The 17,318-nt window shown below is 46.1% G+C and overlaps 1 protein-coding gene across 1 annotated transcript; it reads left to right on the forward strand.

Moving 5' to 3' along the window:
- The first annotated feature begins 471 nt into the window (after positions 1 to 471).
- On the forward strand, positions 472 to 12,785 carry LOC137790915 (solute carrier family 25 member 36-A-like). Its single transcript, XM_068585507.1, has 7 exons — positions 472 to 1,001; positions 2,568 to 2,726; positions 5,402 to 5,479; positions 6,814 to 6,914; positions 9,361 to 9,427; positions 9,799 to 10,088; positions 10,347 to 12,785. The coding sequence occupies exons 1-7, from the start codon at positions 961 to 963 to the stop codon at positions 10,538 to 10,540; spliced, it is 930 nt and encodes a 309-aa protein (XP_068441608.1). The 5' UTR covers positions 472 to 960; the 3' UTR covers positions 10,541 to 12,785.
- Positions 12,786 to 17,318: the final 4,533 nt, after the last annotated feature.

The following is a 17,318-nucleotide window of genomic DNA, read 5'->3' on the forward strand; positions in this document are numbered from 1 at the left end:
AGTAGCTTTTACAGAAGTTTATGGATTTACATATATATATATATATATATATATATATATATATATATATATATATATATATATATATATATATATATATATATATATATATAATATATATATATATGTATGTATATATATCCATATATATACACACATATATATACAATATATAAATATAATATATATATATATAAATATAATATATATATAAATATATAAATATATATATTTATATATATATATATATATATATATATATATATATATATATATATATATATATATATATATATATATATATATATATATATATTCTGTCACGCCGCGATCCCGAGAGCTCATCCGCCCCCACCCTTTTCAAAATAAAAGCGACGTCACGTGACGGAGTAGTGACGTGTTGGGGGAGGGGCGTGCACGCGCTGGGACCGGACCTCGACCAATCAGCGCCTCTGTTTTGCGGCTTCCCATTCGCCGATAAACACAGCGTCCCGGACCGCAGGGTCTTCCAGAGGAAAGGAGGCGAGGCACGTCAACGTGACCGAGGCCGCGTTAGCGCACAGTCACACGACTGCTTTCGCCGCTAAGGACGGATTTACACCCACCGTCGTTAGACACCGCGCGCCGCCGTGAAAGCGTCCGTTTCCCAAACAAATCGGGAGGCAAACATGTCGCCCTGACATCGACTTTTAACACCGGAAACCCCGTTAGCTTTTCCCCGCGAACGCTAGCTAGCTAGCTGTTACATATCCTCGGTCGGTCCCTCCTCCCTTCCTCCACGCAACTGACCTCCACCACAACACAGACTATCGGTTCCTCGCTAGGTTGGGGGTCACTAGTCTCCCGTGTCTTCCCGTTTTTTTTGTTGCTTTTTTTTCGCCCCCCAAACACCCAACCCACCATCACCACCCTCCCTCCCCGCGTGGCGCCCCCGTGGACGGTTCCCGAATATGATCCACAATGAGTCAGAGAGACACCTTGGTTCATCTGTTCGCAGGAGGGTGAGTGGATTTTCTGCCCTCGTGGTTTTTGAGAAGGGGGAAGAAGAAGAAAAAAGACGTAGCAACGGCTGAGCTAGCTATAACTGCACGCACAGGGCCAACTGCCGTTGCTAACCAGTTGTAGCTTCGCAGCATGTGTGTGTGTGTGTGTGTGCTAGTAGGGGGTTTGTTTATTTAGTTGTAACCTAAAGATTTTGCATCAGATGTCCGTTAAGCTAAACACTTGTCCCCATTGAGTTGCGTTCAATGTCACAAGTTGCAATGACGTTTCTAATTACGTATGCATTACAATTTCTGGTTTTTGTATAAGCGTGTGTTTGTGTGTGTGTGTGTGTGTGCACATGACGTTATGACATTTCATTTGTGTGCAAACTTTTTAACATTAGCTCATTAGTCGCACTCTGGGATTTTTGGAGAAGCATCAAAGTGCATGAAAAAACAAACAAATCACCCTGTCACCTAAAGGTCAATCGGAACAAAGTGATGCATGTTGTTGTGTTGTATTCTGTGCACACGGCCTCAGAATATATGTGCAACAGCATCCCATTGCAGAAATTATAATGGTGCAGAGTCATTTCCTTCTGGCCTCCAGCAGCAGAACATCCAGGTAATGAGCTGAGATGTGAAGTGATTCATTTCTTTTGAGGGGAAAATGAGCACTTTTATGTAAAAAAAAGTAGTCAACAGCAGCAGTGACTCTATCATGTGAGGAATGCACTGGAGTGTATTGGGATGACGAGAGTAAATAGTGTTTCAACTGTTTTTTTCGCATAGTAAGTTAAAATGCGGCGACTGTTTGTACTTTAGCTGTCTGACCCCCTCGCTCATCCGTCTACTGCCGTGTTGGCAGGAATTTGTATTTCTTCTCTGGTGCCGATTTGAAAATTAACCTCATCTAAAGATAACTGCCGTCGCTTTTCGACCTCCTCTTGGTTCTGCGCCGACCCGTCAGGCTCCAGTTCATTCATCTTTCATCATGCGGGTGGTGGACTATGGAGTTCTCGCTCCTATCTGTTTTCTCGACACGTGCCGTCCAAGAAATACCTGAAATACTCGAGCTGGTCATCAACCGGTTGAGGCCGCGCTATCGCTGATAAGAGCGGCGTTATACCCACCGACCCACCCGAATGGCCCTGACTTTGTTTGTAAAGGGCGTCAGGTTGAGCTTCACGTCTTGCATCATAGTTTTATGATTATTTTTTTTTTTTGTAGGTGTAAAAACTTTGACTGGATTTAATTGCAGCTCATCTGTGATTTCCGTTTGGTTAATTTGTATATATGAAAAAAAGCAACAGCTGGTGTGTCACCGAACAGAAGCTTGTTGTTGTTGTATCCGCCCCGAAAAAAAACACAAAGCATTCCTGACCGGCTCTGTGTTCCCACGCTGCTATTTCCCCGTCTACATGCCGGGGATCCCGAGAATTCCACCAAACGCGCCGTCGTTTTATACGCGTTCGAACCGTCCCGTGTCCGACGAGGAAGCTACGTTTTTTTGTTTTGTCAGCTGAGACTTGTTTGCTTACGTCACCGCCACCTCTTTCCATCTCCCTGTCTTCTCCTTTTTAGATGTGGGGGCACGGTAGGAGCCATCTTGACCTGTCCGCTGGAAGTCGTGAAGACCCGCCTGCAGTCGTCCTCCATCACCCTCTATGAGGTCCAGCTCAGCACCGTCAACGGGGCCAGCGTGGCCCGCATGTCCCCGCCGGGCCCCATGCACTGCCTCAAGTGGGTGTTCAACAGCGTTTTATCACCGTCACACTGTCGTATCCGTACATCTGTGTCTGTACATATCTGTGCTCCTATCGGTTCTTTCTTTTATTACTGCAAAAGATATGGCAGGATTAGAATGTATCTGTGTGTTTTTAAATGTAGCAAAATCATGTTTCAACAACAGGAAACGCTCAATTTCTACATAGCAAATCGGCGCCGCACAATCGAGCGCTCCCTGAGCTAACAGCCAGCCACCGGGCAGCGCGGGTTAAGATTTCTCTTGGCTCCACTATTTGGGGAGCTGTCATGCCGTTGCACGCACACACACACACACACACACACACACACACACACCCTCCAGCTTAGTGAAAACACTCCTGAATGTTGCGGCTGCAGACCAGAGGAAGGAGAGCAACACACTGAACTACTGTGTTCAGCTCGCCTGAGCTCCGTTGCATCACACAACACGGAGCAGACGGGCAAAACAAGTGACGAAGAACCTCAGTTTGAGTCTTTCTTTGCAGCGGGAAAGCAGCGCTCTCGTTTCTACAACTGTGAAAGTGCAATAAACATATATTGTCCCTGAAAATCTAGTAAGAATTGTGATGAATAATCGCGGCGTCATCAAATAAATACCTGGACTTACACCTCAGTGAACAGTGATGCCTAAAGGGGATTATTTAAGTTTTCACCCTGAATGACTTGTTGACGTTGGGAGGGTTCCTCCTCCTGCAGAGCTGTGGTTCCTTCCTCAGCAGGCACCGTGTTGTTGTTGTTGTTGTTGTTGTTGTTTTGATGTTTGGCTGACGTTCCTCAGCCGAGGCCAAATCTCTCCCTTAAACCCAACTCCTCACCCTGAGGTGGAAACTCTACACGGAGCAGACGGCGGTCGCTTTGCAGCCAAACTGTTTGTTTTTTTAAATTACAAATCCAACTTGCATTTTGAATTTTTCTAGTTGACAGGGCCTTCTTATTTTTTTCAGCAGCCTTTTTGGGTTTTGTTGTTGTCTCGTAGGAAATAAGATCTGCTCCGTCAGGAGGAGAACATGTCCTGGCTGCTCTGAGCCGCTGGAAAAAGCTTGTTTGATGGCGCCGCGCCGCTTCTAAAGTGTGCCAATCTCTGTAGCAGTAGAGGCTTGGTCCTGTCGACTGGCGGTGTCGTCCTGACTTTATGCATTTCAACCACATTTTTCCCCCACAATGCATCGCTGCAACCAAACGCTAGAAGCCCCACTGTCTTTTTTATTGAGTGGCATCCTCACTGAGACAAAACGCAGTCATGTTGCTTTGGTAGACGGGGGGAGGTGAGATGTTTATTTGACCAGACTGTAACGGGTCTAACGGGTAAAGTTAGATGAGCCTCCCCTTTTCCTGACAATGTGTTCATGTTTCTTAAATAATCTGTTTATTTTGCAAAGATTGCCTGCAGGACTTTAAGTGAAAGACTCGGCGCACCTAGTTTTCAAGTCAAATTTGAAGGTTTTTCTACGTCATCATTGTGGATCATTATCACTGCAGCTGGCACCCAAACAAAAAGGCACAGGCACTGCGGTAAAGTCAACTGTTTGAGTTATGTACACGCATCAAAAATCATATTCGGTGAATGAAAAGGAGCCGATTTTCAAGACAAAATACGTGTCGTTCGTTATATATATTCACAAACGTTACGACAAACTGTCTTTACGTCACAGGACGGAGCTTACGCGTGTATTAAACACAAAACAATAATCATCATCATCACGATGTCTACCTGCAGGATGGGAAGCGGCCACACCTCAACGCTAATGTTGGCAGCGGCGCTACGGCAATAAACCGCCCATAGATCATTAATATTAATGACACGGGCAGCGACAATCCTCTTGTACTTATTCCCTAACGACCTCGCTGTCTGGCACTTCAACTCAGTTTTTTTATGGCCGCTTATTATCAACATTTAAAGTAAACAACTGAGCCTCACAGCAGGATGACTGGGAGGTGAGATGCTGTGATGGAGAGAAATGATTAATCGCACACACACACACACACACACACACACTTGAATACTAAATGTACAGAATAAAAGCAGCCAACGTCAAATTTTCGTTGTAACTTTTTAGTTTTCTGGCAGTTTCTTTTTGTTAACGCGGCACACGGCCGTCTTCAAATCTTATTTTATCTCCTGATCGCCTTCGCGTTAGAGTCTAAAACGAGTCCCTCGACATCCATCAGCGCTCAGGACTCACCGTGGTGCATTAGTGTCGACAATTTGTCTATTCATAGGTGCCCACTGTGTTGTTTGGTTTTTTTTAGCTTTGAATGTGGGCGAAAGGTCTTTCCAAAAGTGGAAGGACGGGAACGCTTGTGGCTTCATGATGGCTCAGGGATCATCTTGTGTACATAGAGGTGTCATGGCTGCATGCCAGTGCTAAGTATTACATTGGCTTGAGGGAAAAGTCAGAGGACACACACAAGTATATCAGGAAATTAAAGTAACTCCTATTTGTTTGTTTACTCCTCGTCCGCTGCCGCCAACGTCAAACAAACAAATAAATGCTAATTGTTTCGCTGCGAATGTATTTTAAAGAAGAAAGGCTATTTGTTTACACAATGTTGACTGTTCTCAAGTTACTTTGAGTTGTAACTGAATATTACATCACTGGGAGAGGAAGAAAGGGAAACGCTTGTAATGTACTTTGTCTTGTTGCCTTCAGGTTGATCTTGGAGAAAGAAGGACCTCGCTCTCTCTTCAGGGGCTTGGGGCCAAACTTGGTGGGCGTGGCACCTTCCAGGTAAGCTGCCGCCATCGTCTTTTTATATTCATCTTTTATCAAGCTTTCTCTTTGTGCCGTCTTAAAGAAAGACTCTTCTGCTGAGTCGGCGATTTGTTCTTCGCAATCGATTTCTACTGAAAGTGAATTCCTGCGGCTCAAACGTGGCAACATTGTTGCAAAGTCATCGCACTTTTTTTTTAAAAACGTTACAATGTTTCATTTGCTGACTGATTCTGAAATAACAAACCTGAGCGAGTGCGTAAAGAACGGAGCCGTCGGCGCCTGTAATGTTCAGTTTGTGTTGTTTTTGTCGGATACCTGGAACTTTTAGCTCGTACTTATTGATAGTCGTTTTATTTTACTTAAACTGAACTCCATTATATTGAAAGAAGTTTCTATTCTCGTACATCGGTGCCAGACTGGCAGTTAGATCACATCAAATGTCCCGCAAACTGCTTCCTATAGTTACTTAATGCACCGCAACACCAGTGTTTTGCCGTCTGGTCCGGTATTTCTAAAAACCTTAACAGTAATTGTGCCAAAGAAGCGCTGCGCTCGTCTCTTCTGTGCAGAGAGAGATCAGCTGTTCTTGTTCCAGCTCTGTTTCTAGCGCTGGACACGCTGTTTGTCTTGTCTGTCAGGAGCAGCGGCCATTGTGTAACCGCCAGCGGGGCTCTCTGCGGTTACTCGGAGAGCAACAAGGACGACACGCTCGTTCGGTCCTTGTTGGTCTTCGTGGCTTTTCCTCTGCACAGCGTTCAAGCGGCGAACAGATTTCAGCCGTAATCGACTGCGCCGCCGGGCAACGACATTCAGGTCCCGCTCATTAATCAGAAATAACGGTGGCGACGGGGCTTAATGGCCGCCGGGCCGCCGAGCGAGCGTGGAGTGTTTTTCTTGTCGGTAACTCGACCGCTGACGGGAGACGCAGATCTCCAGATGGAGCGCGACGCACAAAACGCCGTCTTCTGGCGTGACTGATGAGCTCTAAGCGCCGCTAACGAGTCTGACAAACGAGCCGGGCGGCACAGTGTGCCGTTAACGGGGTGAAGCGAGAGAAAGAGAGAGAGAGAGAGAGAAAACTGTTGTATTAAGACATGAACGGGATCATTATGACCTTTTTTAAAATGAGGCTATGAGAGAGAATAAACAGCCTCGTTGGCTTCACACCCAACGCGTTTCTTTTAAGCTCGTTAAGCCGAACAGTTTAACACGTTTTTCAATTAATACGCCGCATCGCAACTGGAGGTGAATAGTTGGCCCTCCAAAAACACACGTCATGTGACTCGTTTGGCTTCGTGTTGTAACAGAAACACACCTTTTTCTTCTTCTTATGTTTTCACTCCCGACAGAGCGATCTACTTTGCTGCCTACTCCACCGCCAAAGAGAAGCTGAACGGCGTCCTGGAGCCCGACTCCACGCAGGTGCACATGGTGTCGGCGGGAATGGCAGGTAACTATATATAAATATGTGTGTGTCTGTGTGCGTGTGTGTGTGTCGTTCACTGCCACGGCAGGCTTTTTAAACACGCCGTCACAGCGTGATCGCCTCGTGCTCAGCGGCGGTTGAACTGGTTTTGCACCGATTGTCTTCTGACGAGGTGAGAACAACTCCCACTTCGCTTCACGCTGCCCCTCTGTGCTCGTTACACACCTTTGTGCTCGTTACACACCTTTGTGCTCGTTACACACCTTTGTGCTCGTTACACACCTTTGTGTACAGCTTGACCGCCAAGCGACGTTGTTACAGTAAATAAAACAAGTGAGTCGTCTGAAACTGGAGCAACGTTGCCCTGTTAAAAAACTAAGACACATAAAACTTTCTTTTTTTTTGCTTTAATGAAAGGATGAGTTCTGGTTGTAGGAACTCCAAATTAATTAAAATACTCGTGTTTATTGTCTGTATTTGTTCAGCAAAGTCTTGTGGGGGGGGGAAAAAATGTATATCTGCACAAAAACAATCACTTTTAAAAGATATTTTGATCGTAACTATAAACATCCAGCATGATATGAGCAAAACGAATCAGAAATGAGTTCCAGAGTTTAAATAAAAGTATTGTTCGGTGCTATAAAATCATCCCGCAGACTAGTGAAGCATCTTTTTAGAAAGATGAGCATCGACTTCTGCAACAATACACACAATGCAGGGATGCAGCGGCGGGTTATGAGGCACGTTGATTGCAGGAAAAGAGGCCGAACGGGTTAAACTCACTCAAACTATCTCGAAACGGCTTAATTAAAAAGGAAAAGTCTGTGTTTTTAAATACAGTTTTGCGAGTCTCTTGATTCTTTGTGTGCCAAAGGTCGACTGCTCTGGTGTCACCGCGACCCAGCTGGGAACGCCAGTTACACCGCGCGCTCGTGTGTGTATTTATAGCACCCGTGGGTGAGTCTTGACCGGGTTCACGGCGGTGACCTCGTTTTATTTAGCTCGCCGTGACTCCGGGCGTTTTTTAAATATTTTTTTTTATTCGACAACGCGGCCTCAAGGTCGCCGTCTCCTCCGGCGGCGCTCCGCTCTGAGCCGGGCCGACAGGTGGCGAGGAGTCGACAGTCGGAGGATTATTCTCGTCCGTGACGGTGACGCGCGGCAACCTTTGAGCTGGTTTTCTGCCTCGGACTGAACCGTGAAGGGGGGGCAGCGGATTACAAGGCACTGATTTATGTAATTATGCTACAAAAATGACCGATACAGTTGGTAAAAAAGGGATCAAAGACTGACTCTTTGCACACGTTGCAGCGCGTCAGGACTTTTCTTTCTGCAGGAGGAACCCGGTTTAAAGGGTTTGTGTTCCTGGGGTTCTGCGCCTGCTTTAAGTAAACATCTTAATGCAACACTGACGTATTGAGACGCCGTTTCTCTTCTTCTTCTTCTTCTTCTTCTTCTTCTTCTTCTTGCTTCACACGCCCAAAATCTTTCTTTTTTGTGCACATTTTTGCGTCGATGTAATGGAGTTACTTTCATTTTGTCGTATTAGTTGTGTACTTTGTCGCGGACGCGTCGGCTCTTGAAATTTCATGACAAAGGTCAAAGGTCACTGCGACCTCAGTTCACATGTTTTTTAAAGCCATAACTGGAGCTAAATAATGCCGATTTCTCACTTTTTAATAGCTATAAAATGATGACGTGAACGGCAACACGACCGGCTGGTCGAGGCCAACAACCACAAGGTCATCCTACTGGTTTAACTGGTTGTTGGAGCGGGTGACTGGCCACAGCCAGCAACAATGGCTGCTCTCATTCCATTCATACGTTTAGTAGTCTCACCAGTGTGTGTGTGTGTGTGTGTGTGTGTGTGTGTATATATATATATTGATATTTAATACCCCTCCTCCTGTGACGCCGGTACGACTCTCTGACCTCCACAGAGCTCCACCGACACAACATGTCTGGGAACCACTGGTTTAATCTTTAACGACGTGTCGGATAAGCTTCTTTTTTATTATTATGGCTGAAAGTTAAACAGTAACTAGAGCTGTGAAACGACGACGACACGGAAAGTCAAAACTACAACATTTATACTGCACAACGTAGTATGAATATAACGATGCGACTCTAAAACGAGGATTTTTTTTCGCTCCTTTGAGGTTGAAATATGTCGTGTCATTTCCTGTGTGAAGATGATGATGATGATGATGATGGTGCTGGTTCTTTTTGCCACACAAGTCTGTGTCTGTTTTAAGCTTTCGATGCTACTGTAGCTCTCCTTGTTCTCAAGGGCAGGAGGGTCCGCGTGAGTATTCAGATCTGACCCTCGCGTTTTGCTTTGTTTTCGATGCATTCAGTTGCTCCCACACCAACACACACACACACACACTCATCGTTGACACAACTTTTCTCCGTCGTTGCGCTTGAGCCAACATGTCTGCAGCGTGAACATGATGTCTTTTCTCCGCAGGTTTTACAGCCATCACAGCGACCAATCCAATATGGCTCATAAAGACCCGCCTCCAGCTGGACGCCAGGTAAATGTGACACCCGGGGGAGAGAGGGAGGGGTGAGGGAGGGAGGAAGGGAGGGAGGGAGAGCTTCCCCAAAGTTATGACAGACCAACAGTACCTATCAGCGCATTTTTTCATTAGTGCAAAAGCCCTGTGGACCGGCTCTCGTATTGTAAAAAAACAGCTGTCCCAAAAATATTTGATGCAAATCTCCACACTGTGAAATTTGCGGACCAGCTCGGCGGCTCGATGCCAGACGGCTTCATAAAATCCCCTGCTGCCGTGTGTCCTTGCCGCTATCCCCGCCGCTGCCCGAGCACGCTTGTGTTTTACACGCAACCGGCGGTTGTTATCGTCGTTGTGCTCCGTGACCCGACCTTTTCCCCCGTCCTCAGGAATCGGGGCGAGCGGCGGATGAGCGCGTTCGAGTGCGTGCGGCGCGTCTATCAGGCGGACGGCCTGCGGGGCTTCTACCGGGGAATGTCGGCGTCCTACGCCGGCATCTCAGAGACTGTGGTCCACTTTGTGATCTACGAGAACATCAAGCGGCGCCTCCTGGAGGCCAAGGCGCCGCAGAACATGGACGAGGAGGAGGAGACGTCCAAGGACGCCTCGGACTTCATCGGGATGATGCTCGCCGCCGCCACCTCCAAGACGTGTGCCACGACTATCGCTTATCCTCATGGTAAGGGTTTTGTGCCGGGTAGAGGGGCGTTATAGACTTCTATACAACCAGAGGAGGTCAGGAGAGAGAATGGAGCTTGAACACATGAAGCATAGACTTCTATACAACCAGAGGAGTCTCCCCCTGGTGGTCAGGAGAGAGAATGCAGCTTTAACACATGAAGCATAGACTTCTATACAACCAGAGGCGTATACTCAATATAGGCTAACTATATTTTATTTTTATTTTTAACGCTTCCTTTTCCTCGCCCCGTTGCAGAAGTGATCCGGACTCGGCTACGCGAGGAGGGCACCAAGTACAACTCCTTCTTCCAGACTCTAACCACGGTGCCCCGGGAGGAGGGCTACCGCGCGCTGTACCGCGGCCTCACCACGCACCTGGTGCGGCAGATCCCCAACACCGCCATCATGATGTGCACCTACGAGCTGGTGGTCTACCTCCTGAACGGTTAAAGCCTTCCCTCCTCCCCCCCGCCCCCCTTTCCTCTCTACGTAGACTGTGTATGTAACCCTGACCCCCCCCCACCCGCCCTCCCTTGTTCGAAGAGAGAGAGGAAAGAATTAAAGAACGACTGCACACCAGCCTGCTCACCGAAAGAGGACGGAGACGCCACCGTGACCTTTTTGTTCCAGCGCTTGTTTAAATTAAGTTTTTATTCTGTAACCACAGCAGGGGGTTAGAGAGAAAGAGAGAGGGATGTTCCTCACATTGGTTTGGGGGCCGGGGTTTAGCAGAGGCAAAGAAATGGGTTGCCCTATTTATAGTTTTATTCCATCCTCTTTTCTTTTTCTTTTTTTTCTCTCCCTTCGCTTATTTGCGACGCTTCTGGGAGCTCCGAGTGCTGAAGTCGAGAGTTGCGGTATATTCTGCCTCTAACAATACTAATAGTGGAAGAGGACGTACAGTAATTCCAACCCTTACTACCTAGTGGCGATAAGAACCACCCCCTTAATAACACATTTTATTTACACCGTGCAGTGTTCTTCCCCTGCATCCATCACATCAAGAGTACAAGTACAGGACCAGAAATACAAAGAAGTATCTCAAGGGGACGGGTGCTTCAGGTAGAAGGAAACGGAGGAAGAGGAGGAGGAGGAGGAGGAAGATGAAGAAGAAGAAGAAGAGGAGGAGGAGGTGTCGGCAGCAGCAGCAGCAGACAAGCTCTGGAGATGGAGATTCGTACACTGGTGTCGCGAACCTTCTCCCTAAATTATCGTGGTCGGCGTCACCAAAAATCAGACAAGTCTGCGTCCGTTTGCCTAAAAAAGAGGAGCAATCACTTCGTTGGAGTTGTAAAAAAAAAAATATATAAATGATACAAAAAAAGTCCCCAAACTGAACCACAAAACAGCGTTTTTAAAATACTTTATGAAATGTAAATAAAACAGGTGGAACACTGACCCCACGTTGTGAATTAAAATAAATAAATAGATGTGATTTAACAGATTTTAACAAGCGCGTTCAGTCGATTTGTTTCCGTGGAGGAGAGGTTCAACCTTCTGCTTATCGCACCTTCTTTCAAACGTCTTCCTCCTCATCACATGATGATGTTTATCCCCCCTCAGTTGGAGAATCCAGGCGAGGACAATCCTCCCAAGTTCAACTCTGGAAACTTGTGTTCACAGTTGAGCTGCTTGTGGGGAGGAAGCGGCCAGAAATATGCTCTTCATAAGTGCACATTAATTCAATGCAGACCCCAGCAGACACAAACGATGACTCTTTTCTTGGTTTCATCCGCTTGTTCAGTTGTTTTTTTTTTAACTGATTAACTGCATTATAGTTGTTTTTTTAAATAGAACATCTAGTTTGTCAGTTTGATGTTGCTGCTCGCTCTCCGCTTCTTTCTTTTTTTTTATGTCGAGTGTCAAACGGTACAAATACGTGTTTTCCGCCGTCGCCGCCTTCCTCGTAAATACCTAAAGGGGTAAACTATCTCTCCCCCTTTCGACAAAACGTCGCCCAAAAACGCGAGCGTCGCCGGGTGAAACCTCTCGGCCGGAAGGAGGAAGAAGAAGAAGAAAGAAAACGTGCGGCTCAACTGTGCTCTTTCTCGTGAGATCGTTTCTTCTTTCTCGCCTCCCTCTGTAGCCGTCGACAATCCTCAATGTGAACTTTGTTTCCCGTTTTCACACACACACACACACACTCTCTCATCAGAGGGAAGATGGGGAAGGAAGCAGCTGAGTCCTTGGGGTGCTGCTAGCTAGTGATGGGGGCTACAATTATTTTTTTTTTAAAGGAGTCATTTCACTCAAATTCCCACAATGCATTTAGGTGAAACGAGCCTGTAACTATAATGGTGCAATGCACCTCTTCCACTCGTGTCTGTGTCTGCCGTGTGATGCATTATTCCCTGCATCCAGCGGTTATTCTTTTGCACCCACATGTTTGCGTTGTGTGCCAGTAAGTGTGTGTGTGTGTGTGTGTGTGTGTGTATCTGTGTGTGTGTGTGTGTGTGTGTGTGAGACAGGCAGTAGGGAGTGTGTATGTGCTCAGAGGAATGGCAAACAGTGTTGTTTTTATCTTTTTAAATAAATCGTTGCCTTTTCCTGACGCCACGTGTTTTTGTTTTTCTCCGCGTTGGACCGCTGAGCCCTCAGAAGGGGGCGGGGCTTCGGCCCGCGCGATCTCTCCATACCTGTTTTTTTGTAAAAACTACCAGACAAAAAAAAAAGCCAATAAAATGGATTTGCAAGAGCTCCGTCTGTCTTCTTCCGTGTGTGTGTGTGTGTGTGTGTGTGTGTGTGTGTGTGTGTGTGTGTGTGTGTGTGTGTGTGTGTGTGTGTGTGTGTGTGTGTGTGTGTGTGTGTGTGTGTGTGTGTGTGTGTGTGTGTGTGTGTGTGTGTGTGTGTGTGTGTGTGTGTCATGGTTACAGATCCACGGGGTTGATCCCCACGGGGTAAATTTAGAGAAGCCCCTCATCCTTCCTGCCTTAAGCCCCTCCCACTCTTAAGCCCCTCCCACTAGACGAGCACAGGCAAACGATGCACATCATTATGGAGGTAATTACATGAGTACGTTTTTATTCATTCAGTTACTGTGAATGAGAACTAAGTGTGTCATGCAGATTGTAAAAGCCCTCCATCCCATAAATATGACTTTAATTCAGTTTAATTGAATAAAATTCAGTTCTAAGACTTTTTTTCTTCAAAATAATTTCCATTAACAAAATGGAACATAATCGGGAGAGCAACACACACACACACACACATCCGGTCAAATAATCAAATATGTTCTTTTACTGTAGCCACAACACACACAGATACACACACATCCTCAACAAAGCCACACACCATACAAATAAAATACACATTTTAATAAATAACTTTGTCATTGTCTGTCAGTCTCGACCAGAAATGAGCTTCAGGTCTCAGCAGCGATATGTGACACTTCGTCGTTGATGACCATAATTACTCGTGGCGCCCTTTCTTTAATTAATATGTGGGACAAATGAACGGTAATAACTGTAATGAACGCGTTTGCACCTCACGGCCACCAGGTGGCGACGTTGAGCCGCGAGCCGTCAAGCTCGATGCAGCGGACTCTAAAAGATGAGACAACCCGCTGCCTCCGGTCCTCAAGCGCAAAACAAATGATGGGAGGGCTGAAAAAAAAATACTAAAAATAAGTGTATATATTCTGCAGCTCGTGCACGTGCAAAGCAGAACTTACACCTATCGGAAAGGAAGGAAAGAACTGCACACACAAAAAAATGCCAGATGAACACACACACACACACACACACACACACACTTACCTTATTCACAGCTCATTCCCGGGACTGTTATCGGCATCACATCTCCACGTGACGCTCCAGCGGGACCGGCCTGAGTCAGACGACACGTTTGTCCTGTCGGACTAAAAAATAAAAGGCAGGAGCTGCCAAGTGTCCCTGGAATAGTGACAAAATGCTGCGGGAGTGTTTGCTTGTGCATCACTTTATTATCTGAGACGTTATGATTGGCACTTTGTTTACCTCTTAAAAACTGGAGAGGAGTTCAGTGTAGGAGACGGAAGAAAATGCATTTTTGCTTCATTCTCGTATTCTTTTGTCGGGCTTTTGGCTCGCTGCGGGGTGTTTTTCAGTTTTAATCCTGCAAGAAAAAAAGAAAAATCCGGGCACTATAATCTATATTTGGGTTATGTGTAAAGATTAAAGTCTCTTATTTCTGTTGCAGTCTTCACATTTACATCCATTCATTTCCTCCTTCGTCCTACTTCATTCTTGGCGTCTTCTCTGCGGTCTTATTGCTTTGAATAAACACTTTTTAATTTCCACTGAAGTGATTACTCATTTCTGAGGAAGCTGCAACACTTCTTAAAGGGCCACGACGTCTTCATAACTTTCTTTGGGATAAAATGGAACTCCCCATAATGCAACACATTAGCATATCCTGTTACTTCTGTCAGATCTTAACGCAGAGTTTCTGTGTTTAAATGTTCGAATTTGAAGTCTCAAACAAGTCACTTAGCTCTTAGCATGAAGTGAAATCCCATCTGAGCTAACGCGTTAGCTTTTTTTTATGAATTGTGTTGGTTGTGCTTCATCCAGGAGCTTTCTCTGAAACAGTGAGAGAAAGACATTTTGTTAGCATAGCAACTTAAGCTAGCCCCACTCGCTACACGCACTTGCATGCATCTCCAACTCCGACACGGATCGAACGATGCGCTCTCGCGGCTCCTGTCAGTCCTACGGTGTAGAGGCTAGCTAACGTTAACTAGGCTAACGTTAACTAAGCTAACGTTAAGTTAGCTAACGTTAACCAAGTAGACAATTATTATAGCTGAGATGACTCAAATCAACAAAATACTAACTCATTGTGATGTCTCAGTTCTGGTAATTTATCGTTCTTCTTTCTTTGGATGGTTTGGAGGCTTGAAGCCTCTTCTTCATATCTCTTGTTCCACTTTAATCACCTCGTGTGCATAAAGAACGCTGCAGCAGAGCAAGTGGGCCCGGTGAGAGTCTCCAGCCGCCGTGAGGTCGTGCTCACGCTGCACTCGTGTCGTAATCATGAGCCGTCGAGTGGGAGAAAACATTCACGTCCGCCTGCGAGTTGTAATTGTCATTCAGAGTTGGAGCTGTGAGGGATTTAGCGGTAAGGGACCCACTAGTGTCAAGTGTCAAAAAGACCCCCGAGGCGACACGGCTGCCGGCAGTTACAACACACTTGACAATAATTTGACACGATAATCGATTCAGGTAATAATAAAATATGTAAAACGACTAAAAATACCACAGGGCGACCTCTCAGGCGCCACATGTCTGAATAACAAGGTTTTCCTGTTCTTTTCACGAGGTTAGCATGCAAACTGTGACAATTAAAAGCGCAATGCAGAGGCTCAAAAAAGCAGGATGAAGAGTGAAGGGATTGTAGAGGTTATGAGAACGGTTCCTCAGGGACACAAGAACATTGTTGTTGAGATATTTTACATCTAAAGCAAAAAAAAATGTCAAAGAACATTTATGAATCTTCCATTGTCTGGGAACCTTGAATGTTTGTAGAAAGGTTTGTGGCAATGCATCTGACAGATGATGTCACTGGATCACTGCATGCTGGTGGCGCGAGAGGAAAAGTCAGAGGATCTGAGCCCCGAAGAACAACGTCACGAAGAACAAGGTCACGAGAAACAACGTCACAAGAAACAAGGTCACGAGGAACAACGTCATGAGGAACACTCACAAAGAACAATGCCACAAAAAAAGTGTAAAGTCTCCGTTTGCTTTTGTTTTCACACGGGGTAAGAACAAAAGGTCGCCTGGGTGAAAGTCCCGTGTGTTTTGGAGATACTGCACCAAAATGGTGGATTAATGGAGCGACATACATGACCGTTCCACTGGTGATATGAATCCATCCGTCCAATATCTGTTATCTTTTTACAGGGTCGATCACGACTATGAAGAAACTCTGGGGCTCTGGGGCTGTAAACACACATGATCACACTTAACTTTGACTTAGTTTGACTTCTACACACACAACACACACACACACACAGACAGAAATCACCTGAATATGGGAGGCAAAGTGAAGGGAAGTTCAGCCAAGTCGAGTCAAGTACTCCCCTTTTTATTGCCTAACAAGCAGAAAACCCTCCCGGTGATTCAGTGGCATTGTTTGACTGTCAGTGTGCCGTCCAATTAGGACCGGCGTCACGCCCCAACCGGTCCGGAGAGAGCGCGAGAGAGAGACCCACGGGATGAAGACGCAGACCGTGGGAGGACAGGATGGAGACACGGCGAAGGGAATTGGATGCAGACAGAGACAGAAATGGGGTGGGAAAAAAAAATGGCAGAGATAGAATAGAAGCTGTGGGGGTTAGAGAGGCAGGAGACACGACCAGGGAAAGAAAAAGGCTCCGAATGAACACGTCTGATGCCGAGTGCCTCTCTGTGAAGTCACTGAAAAGCAAGGCAGACGGGCAGACACACACATCCTGACTTGCACAAAAGATGTGCCGAAAGCTTGCTCTTACACAACACCAAACACACACACACACACACACACACGGAGGCACAGCATGGGAGCTCTGAGTCATTTTCAGTTGGAACTGACTCCGTTTCAGCGAGATCAACTCCCCGACTTCACGAGCAACGGACATTTCACCGTCTGCAGTCGACGAGATGGAAAAAAAAGGTGGATAGAACGGGGGCCGTTAGCTTTTAGCTTAGCATTAACGACTGGAAACAGAAGGGGGAAAACAGCTGTGCCTCAAACATCTTGGCCTGTGTGGTGCCAGCACCTCTGAAGGTCACCGATCACCTCGTTTAAACTCTCCTAGGCGCGTTTGTTCGACTCCCTTTTTCCCTTCATGACTCACTGAAAAGGGGAGCAAAGAAACTTAACTGAAGTGTTTTTTTTTAGGTTTTTTTTTTTCAAACACTGAGTGGCAAGTGGTGATCCCCGCTGTGTTAAACCCATCCACTTCTTCAATCCTCCGGTTCTCGCTGGATTTGATTCCAGGCCAGCTGCTCTGGGAGCTGATGGTCTAGTTTGCACAATGAGTCCGTCATCTCAGCCAGGCCCTTTTTTTATTATTATCAGTTTCTTTTCTTTTTTTTTTTATCTCCAACGGAGCCCGGCTCGCCTCGTGATTTAAATCTGGTATTACAGGTGTGATACAAAACCTTGAAATACTGGACTCAGACTTGCCATACAATTGCGGCACTGTGTGCAATCTCACCGAGGGCGAGGTCACTGTGTGGTGACAGTGAAACCATCCGAGCACCAA

The sequence above is a fragment of the Clinocottus analis genome, unplaced genomic scaffold (assembly GCF_023055335.1).
Source record: "Clinocottus analis isolate CAN_PGR_092001 unplaced genomic scaffold, fCliAna1.0.p SCAF_2, whole genome shotgun sequence".
Lineage (NCBI taxonomy): Eukaryota > Metazoa > Chordata > Actinopteri > Perciformes > Cottidae > Clinocottus > Clinocottus analis.

Coding starts and splice junctions, on each gene's coding strand:
- LOC137790915 (XM_068585507.1), top strand. CDS start 961: ATGAGTCAGAGAGACACCTTGGTTCATCTGTTCGCAGGAGG. Junction 2,727..5,401: donor GGCCCCATGCACTGCCTCAA/GTGGGTGTTCAA, acceptor TGTTGCCTTCAG/GTTGATCTTGGAGAAAGAAG. Junction 5,480..6,813: donor GTGGGCGTGGCACCTTCCAG/GTAAGCTGCCGC, acceptor CACTCCCGACAG/AGCGATCTACTTTGCTGCCT.